This window comes from Cladophialophora bantiana (genome assembly GCF_000835475.1).
Source record: "Cladophialophora bantiana CBS 173.52 unplaced genomic scaffold supercont1.5, whole genome shotgun sequence".
NCBI lineage: Eukaryota > Fungi > Ascomycota > Eurotiomycetes > Chaetothyriales > Herpotrichiellaceae > Cladophialophora > Cladophialophora bantiana.
The window spans coordinates 1-21,492 of record NW_015971579.1 but is presented as its reverse complement, the minus strand read 5'-3'; the positions used below and the strand labels follow the sequence as shown (position 1 = coordinate 21,492).

At 49.1% G+C, this 21,492-nt stretch overlaps 5 protein-coding genes across 5 annotated transcripts; 3 read left to right on the top strand and 2 right to left on the bottom strand.

The window, feature by feature from the left end:
• Nucleotides 1-580: 580 nt before the first annotated feature.
• Z519_03607 (uncharacterized protein) lies at nt 581-3,114 on the top strand (the record flags this gene model as incomplete). Its single annotated transcript, XM_016761357.1, has 6 exons — nt 581-886; nt 944-1,193; nt 1,254-1,517; nt 2,391-2,432; nt 2,514-2,728; nt 2,776-3,114. 6 exons carry the CDS (start codon nt 581-583, stop codon nt 3,112-3,114), a joined length of 1,416 nt encoding a protein of 471 aa, XP_016621695.1.
• Nucleotides 3,115-5,757: 2,643 nt separating this feature from the next.
• On the bottom strand, nt 5,758-8,888 carry Z519_03606 (uncharacterized protein; the record flags this gene model as incomplete). The annotated part of the gene is made up of 2 exons (XM_016761356.1): nt 5,758-8,688; nt 8,736-8,888. The coding sequence occupies 2 exons, from the start codon at nt 8,886-8,888 to the stop codon at nt 5,758-5,760; spliced, it is 3,084 nt and encodes a 1,027-aa protein (XP_016621694.1).
• Nucleotides 8,889-12,360: 3,472 nt separating this feature from the next.
• On the top strand, nt 12,361-14,556 carry Z519_03605 (uncharacterized protein; the record flags this gene model as incomplete). Its single annotated transcript, XM_016761355.1, has 1 exon — nt 12,361-14,556. One exon carries the CDS (start codon nt 12,361-12,363, stop codon nt 14,554-14,556), a length of 2,196 nt encoding a protein of 731 aa, XP_016621693.1.
• Nucleotides 14,557-17,619: 3,063 nt separating this feature from the next.
• Z519_03604 (uncharacterized protein) lies at nt 17,620-19,095 on the top strand (the record flags this gene model as incomplete). The annotated part of the gene is made up of 1 exon (XM_016761354.1): nt 17,620-19,095. The coding sequence occupies one exon, from the start codon at nt 17,620-17,622 to the stop codon at nt 19,093-19,095; it is 1,476 nt and encodes a 491-aa protein (XP_016621692.1).
• A 1,191-nt stretch (nt 19,096-20,286) lies between these two features.
• On the bottom strand, nt 20,287-20,676 carry Z519_03603 (uncharacterized protein; the record flags this gene model as incomplete). The annotated part of the gene is made up of 1 exon (XM_016761353.1): nt 20,287-20,676. One exon carries the CDS (start codon nt 20,674-20,676, stop codon nt 20,287-20,289), a length of 390 nt encoding a protein of 129 aa, XP_016621691.1.
• Nucleotides 20,677-21,492: the final 816 nt, after the last annotated feature.

The window sequence follows — 21,492 nt, the reverse complement described above, 5'->3', positions numbered from 1 at the left end:
TTTCACTGGGTTCGCTTTTAGTTCTTAGACGGACGATTTACCATTCGTAGAACATAATCTCTGTTTGTGTCTCCCTACCCGTTGAAGAGATTTCTTTCCTCATATGTAAATTTAGGACGGTCCATAGTATGACAGAGAAGTAGAGGCCAGCTCTGCGAGCCGTAAATATTAACACTACTTTAGGATAAAGATAGGATCTTTTCGGGTTCCCTTTTTAACTATCTGCCCATTTCAGCCCCTCAGCTTAAGCTGACACTTGAAGTCCCAAAGCGGCTCCTTCGAACTTGGTTCGCTCACGATGAACTCGGTAGCTACTGTAGACAGTCTCACAAGTTCAAGGCCTGAGCATGTAAATTCTGATAGCCCACGGCTTCATGGTCATTGATTGATTGATTGATTACGTCATAGTCTGTCCCAGCCGCTCTATACAGTAAGCAGCTATGCAGCTGAAAAAAAAACACCACCCACAGTTCAGATCAAATTTTTGAAACGCGTAACTTTTTGAAATTTTCCTGGTAGACCCACGTTATCTTAGGCCGTTATCACGATTGACGCGTCCAAAACGCGTGATTTCGTGGTAATGGCGCCTAGATGGCCGCAGGTAAACAATGGCCCCGAACACATCAACGAGCATGCCACATACCTTAGAGAAGCGTGCAACCAACTGCAGGCAGCGGATAAAGGCAGAACCAATCAGATTCCATGGCACATAGTCCAAAGTTACACCGAATCCACCCTCGCACTCATTGGTAAAGTGCTGCAGCAGCCATCCGTGGGGGAGGTGCTCCATCACATCCAAGACGCGGCAAAAGACATCCAGGCCATTCAGAGAGACGTCACGGCTGTCAAGAGCTCCATAGGACTAGGCACTACATCACTCAACTCGGTAAATTTCAGTGGAGTTAAGACCACACGGACATTATGGGCCTAAGTCGCGGCACAGGCCAAAGGCTCAACGCTACTACCACCACCGTCAGTGCTAGTACAACCAGGATCACACACCACAAAGACACAAAGCACAGTGACCGCATACAGAGACCGACTGGTGACAGTTAAGCTCAAAGACTATAGCATCGTGCAACGGTACCGCAATCATCCGATCACCTGGACTAAACAACAAGTACAAAACTCCATACGAGACAACACTGCTACTAGAGCGATCAAGCTCGTCGACGCACATCAGCTCAAAAGTGGTGATCTGTAGATATTCGCGAGCACAAGGGCGGAGGCTCAACAACTCAAACAGAACATAGGATGGCTAAAAGGCCTAGGAGATCAAGCAGAAGTCATCGTGCCGACCTATGGAGTCATTGTCCATGGCATCTCTACCAAATCCATCAATATCAAAGATCAGAGGGCAACCATCCAACAGATACTAACAGACAACTACACCGTGATCCCCGATGCCAAGATATCATACGTAGAATGGCTAACCAGAGAAGGCCCCCTTAAACATGCATCCTCCATAGTAGTTAAATTCACTGCCCCAGAGATGGCGAATGCCGTCATTTATGCTGGTATGATATGGGAGGGCCAGATACACTAATGTTAACTTTACGACCGCGCCTACAGAGTGAAACAATGCTTCCGTTGCCATCATTATGATCACATCGGCGCTTAATGCAACGCATTCCAAACATATAGCTATTATACGGAGCTACACGAAACCAAACACTGTCGGCAGAAGGGAGTGGAAGGGTTCACTCCTCGATGCCCAGTGTGCAAAGGTGCCCATACGGCATGGAGTAACGCCTGCCCAGCAAGAAAGAAGGAATTAAAGAGAGTGGAACACGCGAAATAGAATCGGAGCATCTACTGGTACGTCCCCGCCAGAGAACACACTACACGCCCAGAAATAGACAGCCCACATAATGTCACCAGTATCCAGGAGACTGCTTTATCAGTAGGCCCGGCCCCGACTCCCACTGTCCCGACACAAACAACAACCCGGACCTCCATGGGATCTACGACGACTAGAGCTACACAAGCTCAGGAATAAGCAACGTCATCACCGAATCACGCCTCTCACCAGCTAGGAGGATATACAGAAACACCAGCACAGGCACCTATTGAAGAGATGGCGGTATAAGCACTCCTCGGTCTCCCTATCGATGAGGAGTTCACCACACCAGCGACATAACAAGAGCCTACATCAGAGGAGATTGGCTCGCTCATCGATCCACAGCTTAGAGCGATGGGTGAACCTCTTCACGCGACCCTAGTCACCGAGGATAATTAACACGAACCATCTCTATACCCACTAGATACAGGAGAAGGAGAACTCGGAATGCAGAACGCGGACATCTGGCTAAGCAATATATTCGACGGAGAAGACGGGGAATGGGTGCCGGACATGGCAGACGTAGAATCGTCACCACTGACCTCCGTAGTAAGCGAACCAGACACAGCTGGGGGAAGAATCTTCAGAGGGTGTAAATGCCCTGCACACCAACGCATTTACGACGACTGGCCGATGCACGATGCGGAGCTGATAATCGCTAAATGCATGACAGTTTACATGTATTGCGGTGTGGACTACCATCGACCGCCGACACTACGTATGCATTTGAAGTCCGCAAAGAAACACGCTCAAAACAACATCAGCGTCGTGCGAGAGACAATGGGAAGAGGCAGCTCGGACACTCCATCTTGGACACCGAAACCACGGGTGGACAGTGCCAACGATGCTCGAGTTACGCGCAGACAAGCCGCCACAAACAGTGCCAAAGTGACCTCCCGTCGATGACAGGACACCAATTATTACGCATCTTACAGTACAATGTCCAAAAGTCCAAAAATGTCGTCCTTGCCAGTCTCTTCCAGGACCGTTGGATCTCCGAATACGAAGTGCTGGCGATTCAAGAACCCTGGCGTAACCATCGTACCTCCTATCATCCATTGAAGACGCATTTCCAGTTGGCATATCCCAATGACAGGAACACAAGAGTGTGCTTCTACATCAACAAGCGGGTTGATGCCAGCACGTGGAATGTGTCATTCATCACCAAAGATATCATCGCTCTGGAGATCATCCACCCTGTCCTACACCATAAAGTTTCCATCATCAACGTGTACAATGAATTAGGGACCAGCACCCTGGACGACCTGAGATAGGCCATGGCTACGCTGACCACCAACCACGAGGTCATCGTTCTGGGAGATTTTAATCTACATCATCCTCTCTGGTCAACCGTGCATCGCTACGCTATCCAGGGGATTGCTGCCACACAGCCTCTGCTCGCGATCATTGAGGACTTCCAGCTTCGGTTGCTAACCGTGCCGGGTACCACTCATAGATGGAAGAATGGGGAAACAACGATCGATCTGACATTTGGCAGCGAGGGCGTGGCGTCTCGCACAATCTACTGCCGTGTGGACACCAGTCGAGATTGTGATTCCGACCATCTGCCCATTGCCACCGCCATCGCATGGGATTGGTAACCTGCCATCCCCGTGAGAAAACGATTATGGACCAAGACTAACCAGTCGCGACTTCGAGAAACCGTTAAAGAACAGCTCCCTCCCTGTCTGAGCGCCGCGGAGCTTAGAGACAAAGGACGCATTGATGAGCATGTGGATTCGATCATCAACGTACTCCAAACCGGCATCGATGCCTCGACCCCTTGGTCCAATCCTTCGCCACGGTCTATACCAGGCTTTGGTCCGGAGTGCAAGGATATCTGTCGCGAGGTTCAACGGTTGCGACGTAGGTGGTAACGGACAGAACTCGAGGACGATTATAAGGCCTATCGATAGGCCCGGAACAAAAAGAGAGGAAAGATTTAAAAGAGTCTCCGCAACACCCACCGAGAGCGAGTGGAGGAGGCATTAAGCTCGAAATCTGGCCTGTGGAAACTGGCTGTTACGGGCGCTACAGCGGTTACACCGAAACGGAAACGAAACCTCAAAAGAACAAAGACAAGCTGTCTAACATGTCGGAGACGGAAGAAGAAATTTGATGAAGCCCAACCAGTTTATGAGTTTAGCTAACTTCACTTCCGAATTGCTATTCTCTAATTTCTACACTCAATAGGCAACTAGTGTGTCCGAGGTGGCTTTACTAGTAAAGGCTACAGCGTGAGCGAGCGCGTCATTCCAACTAAGTCCCTTCTAACCTACACCTTTATACCGCTATAGTCTAAGAACGGTTAGGTTAATATATTTAATACTCCGCCTTCTATTGAGTCTCAGATGGAAACCGGTCATCCGAGTCGTCTACCCGCCCATTATGAAGGCGGTTATGCGAAACCGATACCTAGAGATAACAATGATGAGTAGCTTTCATCTCTATACGGGTCGAGCACACTACGAAACGAACCTTAAAATCGACCGTCTAATTATGATTAATAATAATAGCCATCGTAATAGACTTAAAGTTCTAGCTCTAACTATATTTCTCTTTATCTAATATTAATCGATTAGAGTAATCTTTAAGTGCTCGACCTCGAGAAATATCTCGATCGCTAACTAAAGGCTCATCTTACTCTTAATATTCTTTATCTTCTTATTAAGGTTAGTCTAGCGTATAAATATAATATCTTTCTAGTATACGGCATCGCCGCCTTATAGATCCTTATTCTTCGCTAACTTCTTCGCCATAGTAATAAAGTTAATAGTACTAACCCGAATATACGTTCGCGTATTCTTCATCCCCGAGTTATTTAATAGAACTAACTTATTCTCGAATGTTATCTTCTAGCTTCCATTATCCGAAATTTAACTTTAATATTTTTAGTTAAGAAGACGTTAAGAAATCTAAGATGTTGAGGTCGGTTTAGTATAATTACTTCGATTCGACCTTAGTGTATAAGCGCTAATAATACGAATAGGCTCTTAAAGAATATAATGCGGCTTATAAGCTAGACGGTGAACTTATTAAGTAGAAAGTAAGTAATCTCTTACTTAAAGCAGTTAATCTAAGTTAAGACACTACTTATAAATTCTCATCTCGGAATCATAGTAAATATTATATCGATCTCTACGTTAAGATCGAGGCGCCGTTAATATATATATATAGGTACAATCTTAAAATTTAAGATAATATAGATAAAGAGTGTACGTTTAACGATGCCGGCATAGTTAAAATTAGATCTCGAACTATTATCGCTCCCGGCGTCACCATCTTAATAATAGACTACGGTAAAGATTTTAAGTATAGAAAAGGCACCAAGGGTCTCTGGATCGCAGGGGACGTCATTATAGCTTCCGGAGTGGTAATCGGTGCTAAAGCTATCATCTATCCAGGTGTGAGGATTGAAGAAGGCGTAACGGTTGAACATTGCGCAGTGGTTCGCGGGTCGCTCAACGCGAACTAGATTCACCGAGCTAGCTCAGCTAAAATCATTAATACGATTTCTCACTAGGTGCTGGAAGAGGATCAGACAAGTTTTGGTCTTTCTACATGCTCGGAAGTGGACACCGTTATCTGATCCTGGACGGCATTGCCGAATGCGTCTTTGAATTGCGGAGTGTGTCAGAGCGTGAGCAATGGCAGGAGCTGTTATGTAATTGTCCACAATTGGAAATCCTTCCTCCTTTGGCCGCACAGCTGGCAATCTTTTGCCTGCGAGTCGGTGAGTTCAGTACGGAGTATTTCAGAACGGCGGAGCAGAATGCCCGAGGGAGGAAACCTTCCAAAAGCGGCGGGAAATTTCTCTGCAACCCGCGTTGAGCTGTAATGCCACGATGAGCGACATTCATACTCAAATACACTCGGCCTAGAGATAATTGCTCTGTTCCCCTTTTGCAGCCAAACTCCTATTCAAGGATAATCTCGCGCCAGCGAGCCATCGAGAAGGCTGCCCTAAAGACCTTGCCCAAGCCGACCCTTTGCCATCCTCGGTTCCCAAGTTTCAGGAGCAGAACGTATAACAGATCCCATTCAGAATCTTCCCTCTCTTTGGGGACATAATATGTCCAGGTCTCGCATTCCTCATTCGTGAACGACTTGGCTTCAGATATTGCAATAAACTCGTGCCTCGCCTGGATGAATTCCTTCACCTGCTGTTGCCCAAGGACGATCGTTCCGCACCAATCCCCGTTATCATCAGCAATATTGCAACGTTGAAGGTCCCCGGGCAGTGAATTATCCACTTTTCCTTCGTCCATGGGAATGACGTAAAGGGAGGCTTGCCAAGTCCAAAACTGCAATATTGGTTGATCCGGGAACTCGGGATTCGGACCACCAACGCTCTCGAGGACGCGATAGGGGTTTTCAGGCAGGGTTTTACGAAATGGCTTTCTGAGTGCTATGTATGTTGCTGGAAGACGGCGGCCATATTCGTCGATGAAATAGCCTTTCCGTCGGCCAGATTCGAGTGGCAGGGTTGCCTGAAATGAATCTTCTTGATGTTGAAGATCGCCTTCATGACCTCGAACGTCATATTCCCGATCTTGATCTCGGATGCCGTTGTACCGGTCCCGGAGAACCCCAATTCGATACGCGGGCTCGCGGGTAGAGGGAAGTCGATCGCGATCTGCGAATTCATCCGTTCGAGGCTGCTCTCGACGACCCGGAGTAGGGTAGACGCCAGTTGGGGTGGAATAGATGCTAGTTGGGGTAGGGTAGAGGCGGCTTCCACTTTTTCCTCGACCATCGGAGTAAACAGAGTCGTTTTCCCGATTATCACCCCGAGTAATATTTGGGCCACGGGTTTCTGTGTCATCATCATATCGGCGGCTTCGAGTCCTCCCACCGTGACTTGTACTATGATACTCTCGAACCTCGCGGGTGCGGTCAAGAGAACCGAATGTCTCATCACTTCTAGAAGGGTAACGTCGTGGTGGTGGTGGTGGTGGTGGTGGGGGCAGCGCTCTTCCGTGGTCATGGATAAGTATTGGTTCTCTGTGTTCGTCCACATCCGCTGCATAAGTAGTCGCACCATAGCCTCTCCATCGCTCTTCAGTGCTTTCGTCCACGAGAGAATCCTGACCTGGCCATATTGGCCTAAGATTCCCACGGCCATCTCTTATATACCAAGAGATCCAGGTGTGGTTCAAGAGCCACTCATTCAAGTTCGCGACACAATCCCCAACCATTCCTGGGTAGTAATCCATGGTAGCCGATTTCCAACCACACCAGGACCAAGTTGGAAATTTTGTGTCTCCCTCAACAGCAAAGTTGTTATCAACGCGAAGTTCGACTGAGCCCCCTATCTCCCAAAGAAGAGCAAGGTCAAAATGTGAACTTGGGAGACCGAAGATAAACGGTGCCTGTAGGGTAGCTTCCATGAGATTGGAGATTCCTTTGTATGCAGCCAAAATGTCCCCATCTCGTGTAATCTTCCTGGCAGTATAAAGACGTACGCTTCTGAGATAGAACCAAACCGCACGTCGGTGGATCTCGGGGAGGATCCTCGATGGCGCATCTACCAAATCTAACGACCAGCCAGCGCCCAGTTGATCCGCGAAAATGTCTTCCGACATGCCTGTGGACCGACACTGAAAATATACGCGGCCTTCAGAGAAAACTAGACAACGTCGTGACAGTAAACGCTCTTGAAAAGTCCAAGCTCGACTATTCCAAACAGAGTTTCGGATTCTCGTTTCTGGTGGGTGGGATATCATCAGAAGTACGTCCTCGCATTGTTCTTTGATTTGCTTTTCTCGTCCTAGCTCAGGGTGCATAGCTTTCAAGCCAACTGAGCTGTCTTCCCCGTCAGCTGCGCATATTGTGGCTATAGCGTGACCGTAGATGGAATCCATGTAGTCGCAATTGAGTTTGAATGAACGAGTCTTTTGAACAACGCACAAATGATCCACCCACAGGTAGCGTAGACCAAGGCGTTGTACAAGGCTGATTGCATCCCGCGTCACCTGGGGAAAGTCGTCGACGTGCTTCTCCAGCCCCCCTGGTCGGCGATGTAGCAGCACATTTCCCAACTCTGTCATATAAGCTCCTCTGTCGGATTGTGGGCCCCAAGCATAGCTTAAAGCTAGGTATGGCTCGTAGGCGATTTTTGACCCATCACTTGCAAAATAGACAGGGTGATAAGGGTCATCTGTGGGAAGTTCGTCCGCCCCCAGTCTTCGGTGAGGAAGAGAGGTCAAGGTCATCGTCACCACGTCAATGACTCCAAAGAAGGAGCTCTGAATCATGTCGCCAAAGTCACTAGTGCACTTCATCGGAAGCCTACAGTATCCCTCGTGGGTTTCGCAGCAAAGGTCAAGCCAGCTTCGCATGAGTGCCTTCTTGTCACTGGAGGACTCTATTGGACGGCCAAGGAATAGGACCTCGTTGACGAAGTTCTCCCTCGCGTCTGAATGTGGGAGGTTCGATGGTCCAACATAGAACACGAAATGCGCGTCCCAGTTTTCAAGTTCGGATTTATCCCAGGTGATATGGATACGACGGGTGCGCGGTCTCATGATACCTTGCGTCCGCTCGCGCCCATCAATTTCCCAATTCATATAACAAGAAGCACTTTCACGAAGCCGGCGGTCTGGATCCTTCTTGGTCTCGATGGACTTTACAATAAGCCAGCAAAAGGGGCAGGAGTCGCTGGTCGAGATGATGTCTTGCAAAAGGCCCAACTTTCGCTTCCCAGATCCTGAGTTTAGGTCGGCTTCGCCCAGCTTTTTGGAACTTTGATTAAAGACGTGAGAACCTCGCCTTGCTAGCTCAACATTGCGTTGAACAAGAAATTTCTCGATTCGCAAGCCAAGTCCTTTACATCTCTCGCAAAGTGTCTGGTTTGAGTTTAGGACAAAATTTGAGAGATGAGAATCGCATTTACCTTTTTTCCGTTTCCCTGCAAGGAATTCGCTTTTGGCATAATGACATCGTCCTCAGCGAAAGAAACCTTCTTCTTACCGGATGACTCGGTGTCGCTCCCATCCCCGCTCAGTCCAGACCCCATGTAACCATTGACGCCTACGTTATCCTCCATGGCAGACAGATGGAGCAAACACATATGAAGATTTATGCTCTGTGTGGTAAGGACCAACAATAAGACACAAAACATCTGTCGAGTTCGTTTCCAAGTACATTGCTCTCGCCGGACAAATAAAGGAGAAGCTATGCTGAGCCTGCTTTGTGAGACGGCTTGCACTGGAAGTGCATCTGTGATCGGAGTCAGCCGCCCCACGGGAATCTTTCTCCCGCCCAGGTGCTGCTGTTGAACAGCTGATAAAAGCCGAAGAGGAGTCAATTGTCCAAAGTAGTTCCATTCCTGAGCGTTCTGCTTCTGTAGGGGTGCGTTGTCAGAAGCCTATTGGATGCAAATCTCGGCAATATTACTGAATGGGTATTTCCTAGCGAGGCTAATGCACGCTGTTGGAATCGTTCGTCCCGTAACACCTCGGCATTTGGTGCTTCACAACACCACAGCAATTTATACCACAGCAATTTAAGCCACCTGTCTACATACCACAGATTCCTACGGTACGGAGGCGCACACCAAAGCATCTGTCGGCTAAGTCTGACCACCAAGTTTTGCACCAACCCTGTTTTACACCACGCGTTCTACCACCCCACCACCTCTCTACCAACTCAATCAACCAACTACCACTCAACCAATTCGCCTTTAATCACGCGTAAATGGCCTCGAATCGAGAGGCTAGGATCCAGCAAGCAATCTCTGACTATCAATCACGTCGATATCCTAGCATTCGCGCAGCCGCGGCCGCGAACGATGTCCACCACTCCACGCTCGTCCGCCGACTACAGGGCACTCAATCGGCCGCGTTATCCCACGAACCACAGTAGATATTATTAAATATACAGGAGGAACTATTAAAGAGATGGATACTCGACCTTGAGGCACAAGGACATCCTCCTAGCTATTTCACTGTGCGAGATCTCGCTGATATAATTAGTAAGGTAAATGGCGGCCCTGAACGCGTTAGAATTAATTGGCTACCACGGTTTATTTAGCGACATCCTGATATCCGTTCAAAGGTAGGTAGGAAGATCTATGTTAAGCGCGTTAATTGCACACTTCCTAAGCTTCTGGAACAATGGTTTTAGGATCTACAGACGATTAAAGAGCGATATTCAATTTAACTTCGATATACCTGGAATATGGATGAATCTGAATTAGCCCTAGGCGTTTACAGTAATTAAATCGTTGTAGGAACATCTACAACCACCAGTTCATTGTAAAAATCGCCCGAGACACGCGAATGGGTAACGCTCGTTGAGACAATCTCGGCCCTTAGTCAACGTCTATAGACGCTAGTCATCTTCAAAGGTTAATCGCTTTAAACTACTTAGTTCGACGAGTCTAGTCCAGATTATCGATATATAATCTCTCCGAACGGCTGAAAATTAAACGAAATCGGACTAAGCTGGCTAGATTAGATCTTTCTACCTTAAACAACTATAGAAGGAACTACTCGCGGCGAGTATCGACTTTTACTACTAAATGGCTATAAGAGTTATGTTACGCACGAGTTTATATGGAAATGTCACTAAAATAACATCGTGATGTACTACTTACTACCCCATTCGAGTCACATTCTTTAGCCACTTAATCTTACTTATTTTTCGTTAGTTAAGTCTCGTTATCGAGCGTAGATCGCTAATCTAGCTAGGTTCGACGATGTAAGCCTAGTAAAGAAAACGAGGTTTCTATAGATCTATTAGAAAGCTAGCTAGGAAGGCCTCAGTGTCGCCAATATTAAGTCTAGCTAAAACGCCAGTGGTATCTATCCATGGAATCTACGGAAGGCAATTCGATCGAATCTCGTTCTTACTAGCGCCGTAACTAATAAGATTACGCCACAAACACCACCTTCTCGCAAGCGCAAAGTTCTCGATAGCGATGTCTATCTATCGCCTAGTAATAGACGAAATTTCAGCGATTCAGTTCACAGAGCAACACATCAGGAAGGGATCTCAAGGCCACTAAGAACCTTTCTAGGAAAAACGGCTAAACGACTCGATCGTTTACAGTGGGAGAATATATAGAAGGATAAATAAATCGCTAGGCTTGAGTCTTAACTAGAGCGATCGAAGGCCAGGAAACAAAAAGGCAAGGCAATTAATGCCAATAAGACCTTTGCTAGCATCGAGACTATACAGCAGGCTAAAGAGGCATGGGCGACATTGAGAGCGACAACGACAACGACGCGGAGGACTAGGCAGTCTATAAACAACGGGAATGGCACGTCTAATGACCCAATCGAGGCGTTCACACACGTGTTCCACATCAACGATAGTGTTAGTTGAGTAATTGAGACTTGTTCTGTTACGGTCGCGATTCGATTAGGTGGTGTAAAACGGGGTTGGTGCAAAACTTGGTGGTCAGACTTAGTAGATAAAATGACCACTACTTAATAGTATGACAGCTAATTTTTGAGGCTTAGAGGCGAGGTATGCCTATCAGTGCCTAAAGCTTTATTAAGTATAACTTATATCGTCTTCGAGCATTCTGGTCTCTTCGAAGGATTGTATGGTCATGTGAAGGGCCTGCACAATTTCACAATCGATCGTTCTTAGTGCATTCAGTGCCTGTAACCGTACACAGAAGCCGATTATAAGAGTGGTCACAAATAGGGAGACGTGCACAAAATCGTGTGACCACGCTAGCATTTAGAATGACCACTAGCAAATAAATGACTAGATATTTATTTGATGGTTGCCCCTTAAAACGGAGTCTAGGGGTTACAGCGCCCCTAATACCCTGTACATTAGGCTTTACCACCCTAATATTTTAGGCACTAATAGGCGTGTCGCACCCATAAGCCAGAAAATCTAATGTCATTTTATGCACTAGTGGTCATTCTAATTCCTAGCAGGGTGACGCGATTTGTGCGCGTGTCCGTATCAGGATGCCAATGACACTTGCAGTGACGGAAAGTGGGCTATCTTTGCATGTAAGGTGGTTGGCCATCATTCAAGGTCAACGTCGGAAAATCTTCACATGTATTCCGGATCGTGCACAAGACGTCAGCTCCCTGGCCTCGCCATTTACGTGATATGCATCCCCTTTGCGTAAAGCTGCAGGACATGATCTCTCTTAGTGTGGGTGACACCTCAGCACGCTGACCTAATTTGGTAGCCGCTTGAACGGGAATCAGTTGCTTTAGCCAATCCCAAGCGCACATCACCCCCCACTGCAAAAGTACGTTGTCATGGTAGAACCCACTCCACTGGCTTCAGCTCCGATATGTCGCGTCCGCCTGTGGTAGGCATGCCAATTATCGGAGTACCAGTGCACAGGACCATCAGGTGGCTGATTGAATCCTCTTCGGTGCGGCTGCGAACTAGCAACGACCCGAGCCTTGGTTGCGCCTGGTTTGGCTTATAGAGTTGCGGGATATTAGGCCTCTCTGTTCAATTGCTGTCGGGCTGCTTGTCTTCCAGCGACCCTTCCTGGCGAAATCATTGCTTTCTGTCCCCAACTTCGCGGATACATGATGGGGAAAACCGAAGTCGCGGCGTCAAGTGCGACCGCTGTCAATGAATCTACCTCGCCAGCTTCCTCCAGTATTCGCACCAGGATCCAAGTTTGGTATAACAGTGTCTTTTGGGTGGTCTCATTGCTATTCCTCTCACTTGGTTGGCTTGCCTGTATCATTGCACTCCTAGTCCTGAATTTTAAGGGGTATATAGCTGGCGCGAGCGCTTCCTGCGGCGTCCGCTCTTGCAATGATAACCCATGGTCCCAAAACTGGCAACATACCACCGACCGACTTGACAAGAGCGACCACAATATCCTCGGCGCCTTACAACTGGTTGCAAAAGCACTGGAGATATGGTTTATCTTTTTAGCAGGCAGCCTCATGCTTGATCTCACAATGCTGTTGGCCAGAAATGGGGACGGGCTTCCATTTCGTTGTCTCGTCCTTCCCAGCGACTTTGGTGAGCTGATGAGCTTCAAGTCTCCTAGTCTGTGGAAATCACCACTCTCTCCGCGCACTGGGAGTGTGCCACTTCCTTCGACAACAGGGAATACAAGAAGGCGCACAATCTACCTTTTAATCACATTTGCAGCTTTGTTATCTATTGTTTGCAATCTCATGGGACCCGCTACGGCGGTATTACTCCTTCCAACCCTGGGCTGGAGGACGATCACAGTCCCTGAATACCAGCAGGTCGTTGGGATCGGAGCATCCAAACCCCCAGGCTCATCTGAAATCCTAACTTGCTCATCTACTCAGATGGCTGATGGCCAATATTCATGTCTGCAAGGCGGTGTCGGAGACTTGCGGTATATCACGGATGAATCAATCAATTTTCAGTCTCTCATGAGGTTCTCGTTCAATATCACCGGCACAGTACCAGCTCTTCCTATCATCCCCAGTCGTCAAACGTTGAACCGGATCAGCATAGATTTCAACGAATGGTCCTTCTCTGGCGAACAATCCAACTTTACCTCGGCCGCTGAGTTCGCTGGTCCCGGCCTCACTTCGAGTATGTACCGCGCATTTCGAAATGCCCAACAAGTCATTCGTCGAAGACAGGCACCTGGGTATCTCTTCTCTTGCGACTGCATGGGAGCGTTCCTGCCTTCTTCGGTGACACAAATCACGGCCAAAAAATATGTCCGTTGCTTCGATTTCATGGCGGTACTCGGCGGGCCTTCGACAGGCTTTTCCAGCAACGTATTCGAGAATCTCTATCCTGTCTCGTACACGATCGAGGGATCGCCTATCTCCACAATGTGCATTCGCACGGGGCCTGGTTGGTCACATTCTGAGAATGCACATGCACAGTTTTATCTCGCAAACTCCTCGTCGACGCCAGTGACGACTAACGTGTATTCTTCTGACCGGGCAATTTATCTCAATTCTTCCAACTATGAATGCCCAAAGCAGAGCACGACTTCTGAGAGCGCCAGTAGCCCCTGCGATTGGGATGCTCTCTTTGCCACAGAGCCAACTCCTCTTCTCAGGAATGTTTCCATGAATCCGCTTATCACAGAGTACATCTTCTCTGACGATTCCACAACTTCATGGTGCTCATCCTTTGTTTTTCCTCGGTTAGCTACCTACGTGTTTGACACGTCCCCGATTACCAATCCATTTAGCACCGTCACCATGGAGGACGAGGGTCCTCTTGCTCTAGGAGGTGCTGTCGATCCCATTTATGTCGATCCGAATTGGATCTTAGCTGCCTGGAACGTGGACAGAAACGGTACATTAAGCAATGAGCAAGCGTTTGTTGGCGAGGAAGACTTCATCGTCTCTGTTGAAACTCCAACCTTTGCCTCTGAACTTTCGGACCCCCAGTCCATCATCGTCGCACAGTCTCTGTCGCTTATCGACTATACACTTCAACCTGCCTCTCCGGATTCAGCTGGTGTCCAATCTCTCGTTGTCAACTTCCTGGTCCATGTCTGGTCGTACGGACTGGACTCTCGAACGTCCAAGGTGGGTGTCACCATTGCGATTGCCGGCTGCGTGGTGGCCTTGGCCAAAATAGTCGTCGGTCTGGCAACCCGGACTGTATCTCGTGACAACCTCGATTTCATTATGAAGTCGCTTGAACAATCACCACCACCGAAGAGTGGGGCAAAATCTTTCCATGATTTGGACGAGAAGATTAAAACGCGAGTGCGATTTATGATGGAAAACGAGCCAGACGCAGAAATCAAGGTTGGAAAGTTTTAGTCATTTGCGTCTTCAATCACTTGTTCAATAGCTTGCAGGACATTGGCTCTGTCGAAGGGTGCAGCGGCCTTAATACCCGTACTTCTACTGCTCTGGAACGTCTTTGATGCCGGAGCATAGGGGAAGAAGATACCTGGAACGTAACCTATGTCTCCACAAGAATACTGTGCATGAACGAAGTTTGTGCCTCGTTGGGGCCTTTTTTGCTCCTTGTCTTCGGCCAGAACCGTTGCTGGAATAGCGATGCCGAGAGTCCTCAACGGACTTGCAAGTATATTTGTGGCAAAGTCATGGAAGAGTCTCTGTTGGTTCTTAAGGAGTTCAAGCGAGAATCGTAGTTATGGGAAAGCCCATTTCCAACCACCTAATTTTAACTAATGTAACTAGCTAGCTGGAATCCTTGGGAGCTGGGTTTCAACAGGGGGTCCGTCTTCTAGAAACATCTCTTCAAGTGGCTCTTTCACTACACCAGCAGATTTGGACCGCTACATTCAACGGAGCTGTCTCGTTTACCTCCCTTCCCTTCTCTCTTAGTTCCTCGATTCCCCGTTTTTTATGATCGTCGTCCCCGCCCCTTTTTTCTCTTTCCAGATTGGCCCCTGTCCTGGAGTTTAAGGCGGAGCGTGATTTTAGGCTGGTTGACTCGCAGATGGATGCAAGTCCCATTCGCGGCGTGGCAAGGGTTATCTTTATCTCGAATCATCTCACTCTCCGGCGAAGTTTCTGGAGCTGGACTTCTCAATGTCTGCGTATATAACTCCGGGCAACCACGGGTCCGATCGCCGCCGGCATTAAAACAACGTTGACCCGCTTAATTCGCTGGTCGTGTCCTCCGGTGAAGGGATGGGCGAGGGCGGGGGTGAAGGAGAGCATAAATACTAATCGAACATGGCGTCGTCCTCGACCTCTCCTGGCTCGAGGGAATTAGTCACGTCATTAGGTTTATGCAACGGGATGGGAATAAATCGAGCTCGGTATATTTATCGCCATCGCCGGTGAACGCTAAGGCATCCTCCGCTGTCCGACCGTCGTCTCTGTTTACTCCGATGGGCGGAAGATTTCTCGCCCTGCGATCTAGCCACTGGCCTGTTGAGGGACTAGGCTCTAGGAGTGTCTGCATCGTGGCAACGTCCACCATTTTGCTGACAGGAATACGGGTTCTTTACTAGGGTTCCACCGACGAGCGGGTCCTAGCCCCCGCATCCATAACCGCCTAGCTCGGCAGGATCGGCAGCTCAACGGGCTATGACGCTTTCACCGCGTCTAGCGTGCGAGGCCCCGATTCCGATGGGCTATTACCGGTCGCACTATGCTTACGTTCGGAGAAAGGGTAGGAAGTCCCGAGGCTCATCGGCGAGACGAGCTTCGTCAGCTCTAAATCGGAAAGACTTAGGTCGATCGATAGATCTGGGTGTAGGCCGCTATAGAAGTCGTCGAAAGTAGGTATCTTACTTAGCCGTAGGTTAGCTAAGGAAAGTAGAGCGTCGAAGCGGTCCCTCGGTGAGATAGTAGGATCGATGGTCTCATCGGAATTAGATATCGCTGTAGCTTCGTGTTAAGGATCCCTACTGATCCTAACTGGGTTAGGGTTCTCAGCAACAATCCTGGTATAGCATGAGCTGGTTGTGGATCACACGCGATATGAGCAAGGTTTCTCTGTTACTAAGAACTGTATAGTCCAGTAGATAACATGAGTTGGCTACGGAGAGAGTGTAACTATGTAGGGGTAACGAGGGTGTATATATAATGCCTGTGCTCTGTGCGCTCTGTGCGCTCTGTGCGCTCTGTCAACAGGGCCAACAGGGCCAACAGAGCCAACAGGGCATATCACGTGACTCAGCCTTGTTCTCCTGTGGATCCTTCCATCTGTCCAATGAGTGTGGTGAGTCGCGCCAATGCAACTCGTAACCGGGTTTCCTCAAGGCTGTGTCTAACATATACGTGGGTCCTTTTTTCGCCCAGGGGGCCAACCCCTACAAAAAGTTAGTGGTGCGTACCCTTGGGCGATTTGTCGAACCTCGTCACGCCCTTTTTTGCCTTCTTTTTTTTAATTTTAGATAGTGCATGGTGTTGTAAACTTTTCACAGTTCAGAATTACGTTGCTCTTACCACTGCTATAAATTTCTTCGCCTTGCAGTTCGCCGCAAGCGTTGCTAATCGCCTTATAGTCCCCAATATGGGCCGGGCCGCTACTACCGTAAACCGGTCTAAGTGTGGGGGATATTGTCTTGGATGCTGTTCTGTGGGGAATCAAACAGCTTCATTTCAATATTTAATACTTTAAATCTCTGCCCATTCGGTTAGTCCTCCAACCTTCCTTCGTTGGTAACAAATGTAATTCTTCTCCCAGATCCACGTATTTTATCTCCGTCTTGTTAGTTTGCTGGCACGGAGCAAGATAGGAGCCAAAATGGCAAGCAGCGGTAAAAGATATGGGGGAGAAAAGAAGTTAGCAAGGAATTTCTTCCTTACCCGCTGGCGCTTTTCGGGTCCACAGGGCACAGTTGTTTCGGCTGAGCAGGAGGTGAGGCGCTTACTTAGCCACTCGCAGAACTGAAACACAAGGGGCCAGACGGGCCGGTTACACCATACGGGGTACGAAGTACATGAGCAGCCCGGGCCTGCAATTCCAGACCGCCGCCCCCCTATATTGGCAGCCCGAGCGAATCATGCGATGATCGTCTTGCCGAATACACCTCTGGAACCCTAGGACGCGTACCTTGTATAGTAACAGGCAAGACGTAGGTAGCGTAGGGTGAGGGCCTGTGAATGAGTTGATTGCTGTGCAAGCGCGGTAAATCAGGCTCTTGGCATCAGGATTGACTTGTGAGTGCTGTCGCCAGCTACCGCTCCAAACGGCTGTCGTCTCAGTCTTTCAGAGCCGTCGTCAACTCGGCATTTAGTTCGATCCGTACGGGAAGATGATGCAGCTTTGTCAGACGCCAGGCCTCAATTCAGAGTAAAGCGCCCATGCCTCAACCTAGTGATGTTTTGCGATCTCACCCCGGGCCTCCCCAACAAGACCAGCGCTGACAACAAAGCTGCCCTTTTGTCCACACGAAAATGTTGGTCAATGTACGGCTCCAGCCTTACCGGCTTGTTGTGTTCCTGGGCGTCTTCATCTTAGTTACAATTGCTCTCTACGGTCTCTCAGGTCGCTCGTGGTTGATCTCACCCGCCGGTGCTGAATATGACAGGACGGCTGGATTATCTGGAGCTGTGAGCCACGATGGCTCGAACACAGAACTGCTCGAAGCTGACCAATTTGCCTGGCCGTTCGAGTATAGCACGGTATCGAATCAGTCATTGTTCTGCGAGGAACGCTTTGGACTCGGCTATCTCGACAACTTCAGCCAACGGTCTGCTGAATACTGTACCGCTGAATCGGCCTCGCGCATGACTTGTTTCAGTAGCATCACCGAGACCAAGACCCGACGCAAAGATGCCTTCTGCATCGCCGGTCCCGCCACCTTCGACCTCGACCAACACAAGTTCGTGCTGGACTGCAGCCTCCGTGACCTCTTACCCGACGAACTTAACAGCGGCTTGCCGCGGTTCATCAACCTCCCAGGTTACTGGTACTCCACGGGTCCAAAGTACATTTTCAGCACCGCCGTGAGCTTTGCCACTATGCAGGGCGCGACCCCTTCGAGTACCATCCAGGCTTCTCCAGTGACCATCGTCCTCAAGCGGGAAGACGAGTACAAAAACATCTGGCACGCCCTGCTGGAGATCTTCGCTACCTTCATGACCTTGGACATCCTCCGCATGGCACACAATCCAGCCACGAAGGCTCCCTTTATTCAACCTTCCGACTTCTCTAACACCCAGGTGCTCCTTCTAGATCATCTCCCCGACGGCCCATACTCTGAGCTATGGCATCTCTTTGCCCAGAAGCCGATCCTCAGGCTGAGCGACATCACAAGCTCTTTCCCACTTGAGCCAGGAAACATTATAGTGCCTTTGGCGGGTGGAGGAAACCCCTTTTGGCAGGGGGACTGGAACCTGCTCGACTGTACCGACTCCCCTCTGCTGCGCGCATTCTCGCGGCGGGTGTTGAGTTATTACCAAATCCATGACCCCCCCAAACAGCCTGACGACCCGCTTGTCATCACCTACATCGATCGCACGACTAAACGGCGGCTGGTCGACCAAGCCCGCCTGCTCGATGCCTTGCGTCTCCGCCACCCCACCATTCAGCTCAACGTGGTGGACTTCGCGCAACTGCCCTTCGCCCAGCAGCTCGCCGTCGACCGGTCGACTGATATCCTTGTCGGCGTGCACGGCGCGGGGTTGACACATGGCATGTTCCTCCCGCGGGGCTCGGCCCTCGTCGAGATCCTGCCCTTCGGGCTCAAGCATAAAGGCTTCCTCAACATGGCGGCCATGCTGGGCCACGCACATTTCAGCGCCGAATCAGTCGATGACCGTACCCAAACCAGCGCCCGCGGTGACTGGCAAGCTGACGACGTATATATCCCACAGGGGGCATTTCTGGAGCTGGTTGAGCAAGCCATAAGGAAGAAGATGGAGTCGTGAAGAAATAGAGAGGAAGAAATATCGCTGACTGGAGAAACGATCCCGTTGGTTTGCGATACGGCGCGAGGCTGTCTGGCGCAAGCCAATAGGATGATCAATGTCCTTAATTTGGACTTCAATCTCGGACAGACCAAAGAGACATACTTGCCAGTCTCTAAAAAGGATCAGTCAATGATGTGCAGTCACATGAGGACTAGAACATAATTAACGCGGGTCAGAAAAGGAAGAGTTAATCTATGTCCTGTTGTTATTGCACCATGTGCTTTATTCAGAGGATTGAATCATGATAAATCAGCTTCAATCGGGTATCTTGACACAAATGATGAAAATGGGGCGACTCGTCCTGACTATTACGACATCCGACTCGCTGACTTTGATGAGAAAGCAGTGAATAGAGTATGCGAAAAGAATGAGTAAGCCGTGCCACTGAAATGGAGCGTGGAAATATGAATCTTCCGTTCAAACTTCGGTTCTTTTCACAATTCTGGCGTTGCCCCAAGCCCACGCGTGACAATCTTCGCCCTCCTCGTACCTGCGGGGCTCTCCAGCTTTTGCTCTGGGGACATCGGTGAGCATAAACACAGTCTGGATCACAAACAATCCGTATTAGCAACGCGTCACCTCGTATAGCCTCTCGCAGAACGTTCTTCTCGGCCCTCGATCATATCGGCCCCAAGGGCCGACAGGTGGCTGGGGGGAGAGGGACAATTAAGCAAGAACCAAACCACTCACCACGGCCTTGATAGGCTTCGCTATAGCTCTGGAATTAAGCCGGAGGCCTTCGATTCCGTCTCTATCTCAGCGTGAGCGTCCAGAGCACTCCCTGACCCGAGCGTGGGGTGCCTGATCTGGCTCTTTCGCATACCTAGGTATATACAAAGTGGGGACTGGCGGTGACGAATAGACCGACGACAGCTGTGATAAGTGAACATATTAAATCACCATTCAGGATCTTCCTTACAGGAAACTATAAAAGTGTGTTCCTTGTTTCATCAAGTCACTTGGACGGTAAACATCCTGTTTATCTATATACTGAGTTACCGGCATTACACCATTGTCTACCAAGACACAGCCTTGCCATCGAGACTGACCTCCGCCCACCTCCTTTCCTCCAAGGTTGCTTGTAACACCCTTCAACGCTCTCCATAGCTTGGCGCAGTCGCGAGATCTATTCCAGCCACACAGAACATCTCAAATCTGCCGAACCTTCCAAAGTCTTGCTAACCTTTCGATGTCCAATGTGCTTGCGGTCTTAACATCCCAGCCGGTTCCAGTTGTTTTCGCTTCTAGGTAGATGACCTTGTTAAAGACGGAATTCGGGTCTCTTCGGGCTACCAGTGTTTGGGCTTCAACCGTCTCGCTACTCCTCACCCCTACACTTCCGAGCATTGCGCTTCCAATGTAGACGGATATTTTCTTCGAGGTGAACATATCCTGCTGTATCAGGTAGGCCAGGTATCCATTTGGGTTGAGAACAGTGATCCTATTGTCGCTCTTGTTGTATGAAACCCTCTCCGGCTCGTATGCTGCTGCGTTGCCACTCAATTTCTTCGGCAGCGTTGGGCCATTTGGCTTGCGCATGTAAAAGTATATAGAAGAATCTCTTCTTGGTCCGTCTTTCGCTAGATTCGGGGACCACGAGATCGGGACGAGAAATCAGATCCCACACGACCACTGACAGAATGGGATTGCACGCCGCTTGTTTATTCAGCTACAGCATCGGGTTGATATTGGTCGTCTAATAGGCATCTGGTCCAAGGCTGGGAACGGTAAGCGGACTTTTCTCGAATGCATCATATGCGTCCTTGAACTTCGTAACATATCTTGATTCGTGTCAATGGTAGTTGGCTCCGACCACTCGTTTTGTTTTGCATCACCCCTTTCCTGGGAGGGATCTGAATAATGAGAGTAGTTCTTAAATTTGACCATGAAACAATCGTACTTGTAGAGGTCGTTGAACCCAGCTTCTCCACATGTTCGCGTACAGGTCGCGGTGTGTTGAACATCACGGACAAATGTGCTTGAGCTCGCATCCAGCGGTCTGGCGTGTGAGGATAGCGAGGAAAGTGGCCTCTTTCGATGACTCGAAGGCATAGTTGGAGTGTTGCAACAATATCAACTCGAGTCATTTGGAGGACCAGCAGCTGCGACGACAGTAGCAAAATGGTCTGATAACTCGTTGAAAATTGGATGCGTGTCACGAACCCACCGTTGTCCCCAAGTACTCTACGCCCTCCACCCGAATCGGGTGGACGGTATAGAAAGAAAAGGAAAGGATAAGGCAAAGGACGGTTGAGGCACAAGGCTATCGGTTAACGCTGCCTTACCCTTTTCACGTGACAGAAAGAGGGGAAGCTATAAGAGTCTCCTCTCACCTGAATCGGCTGAGAGAGAACT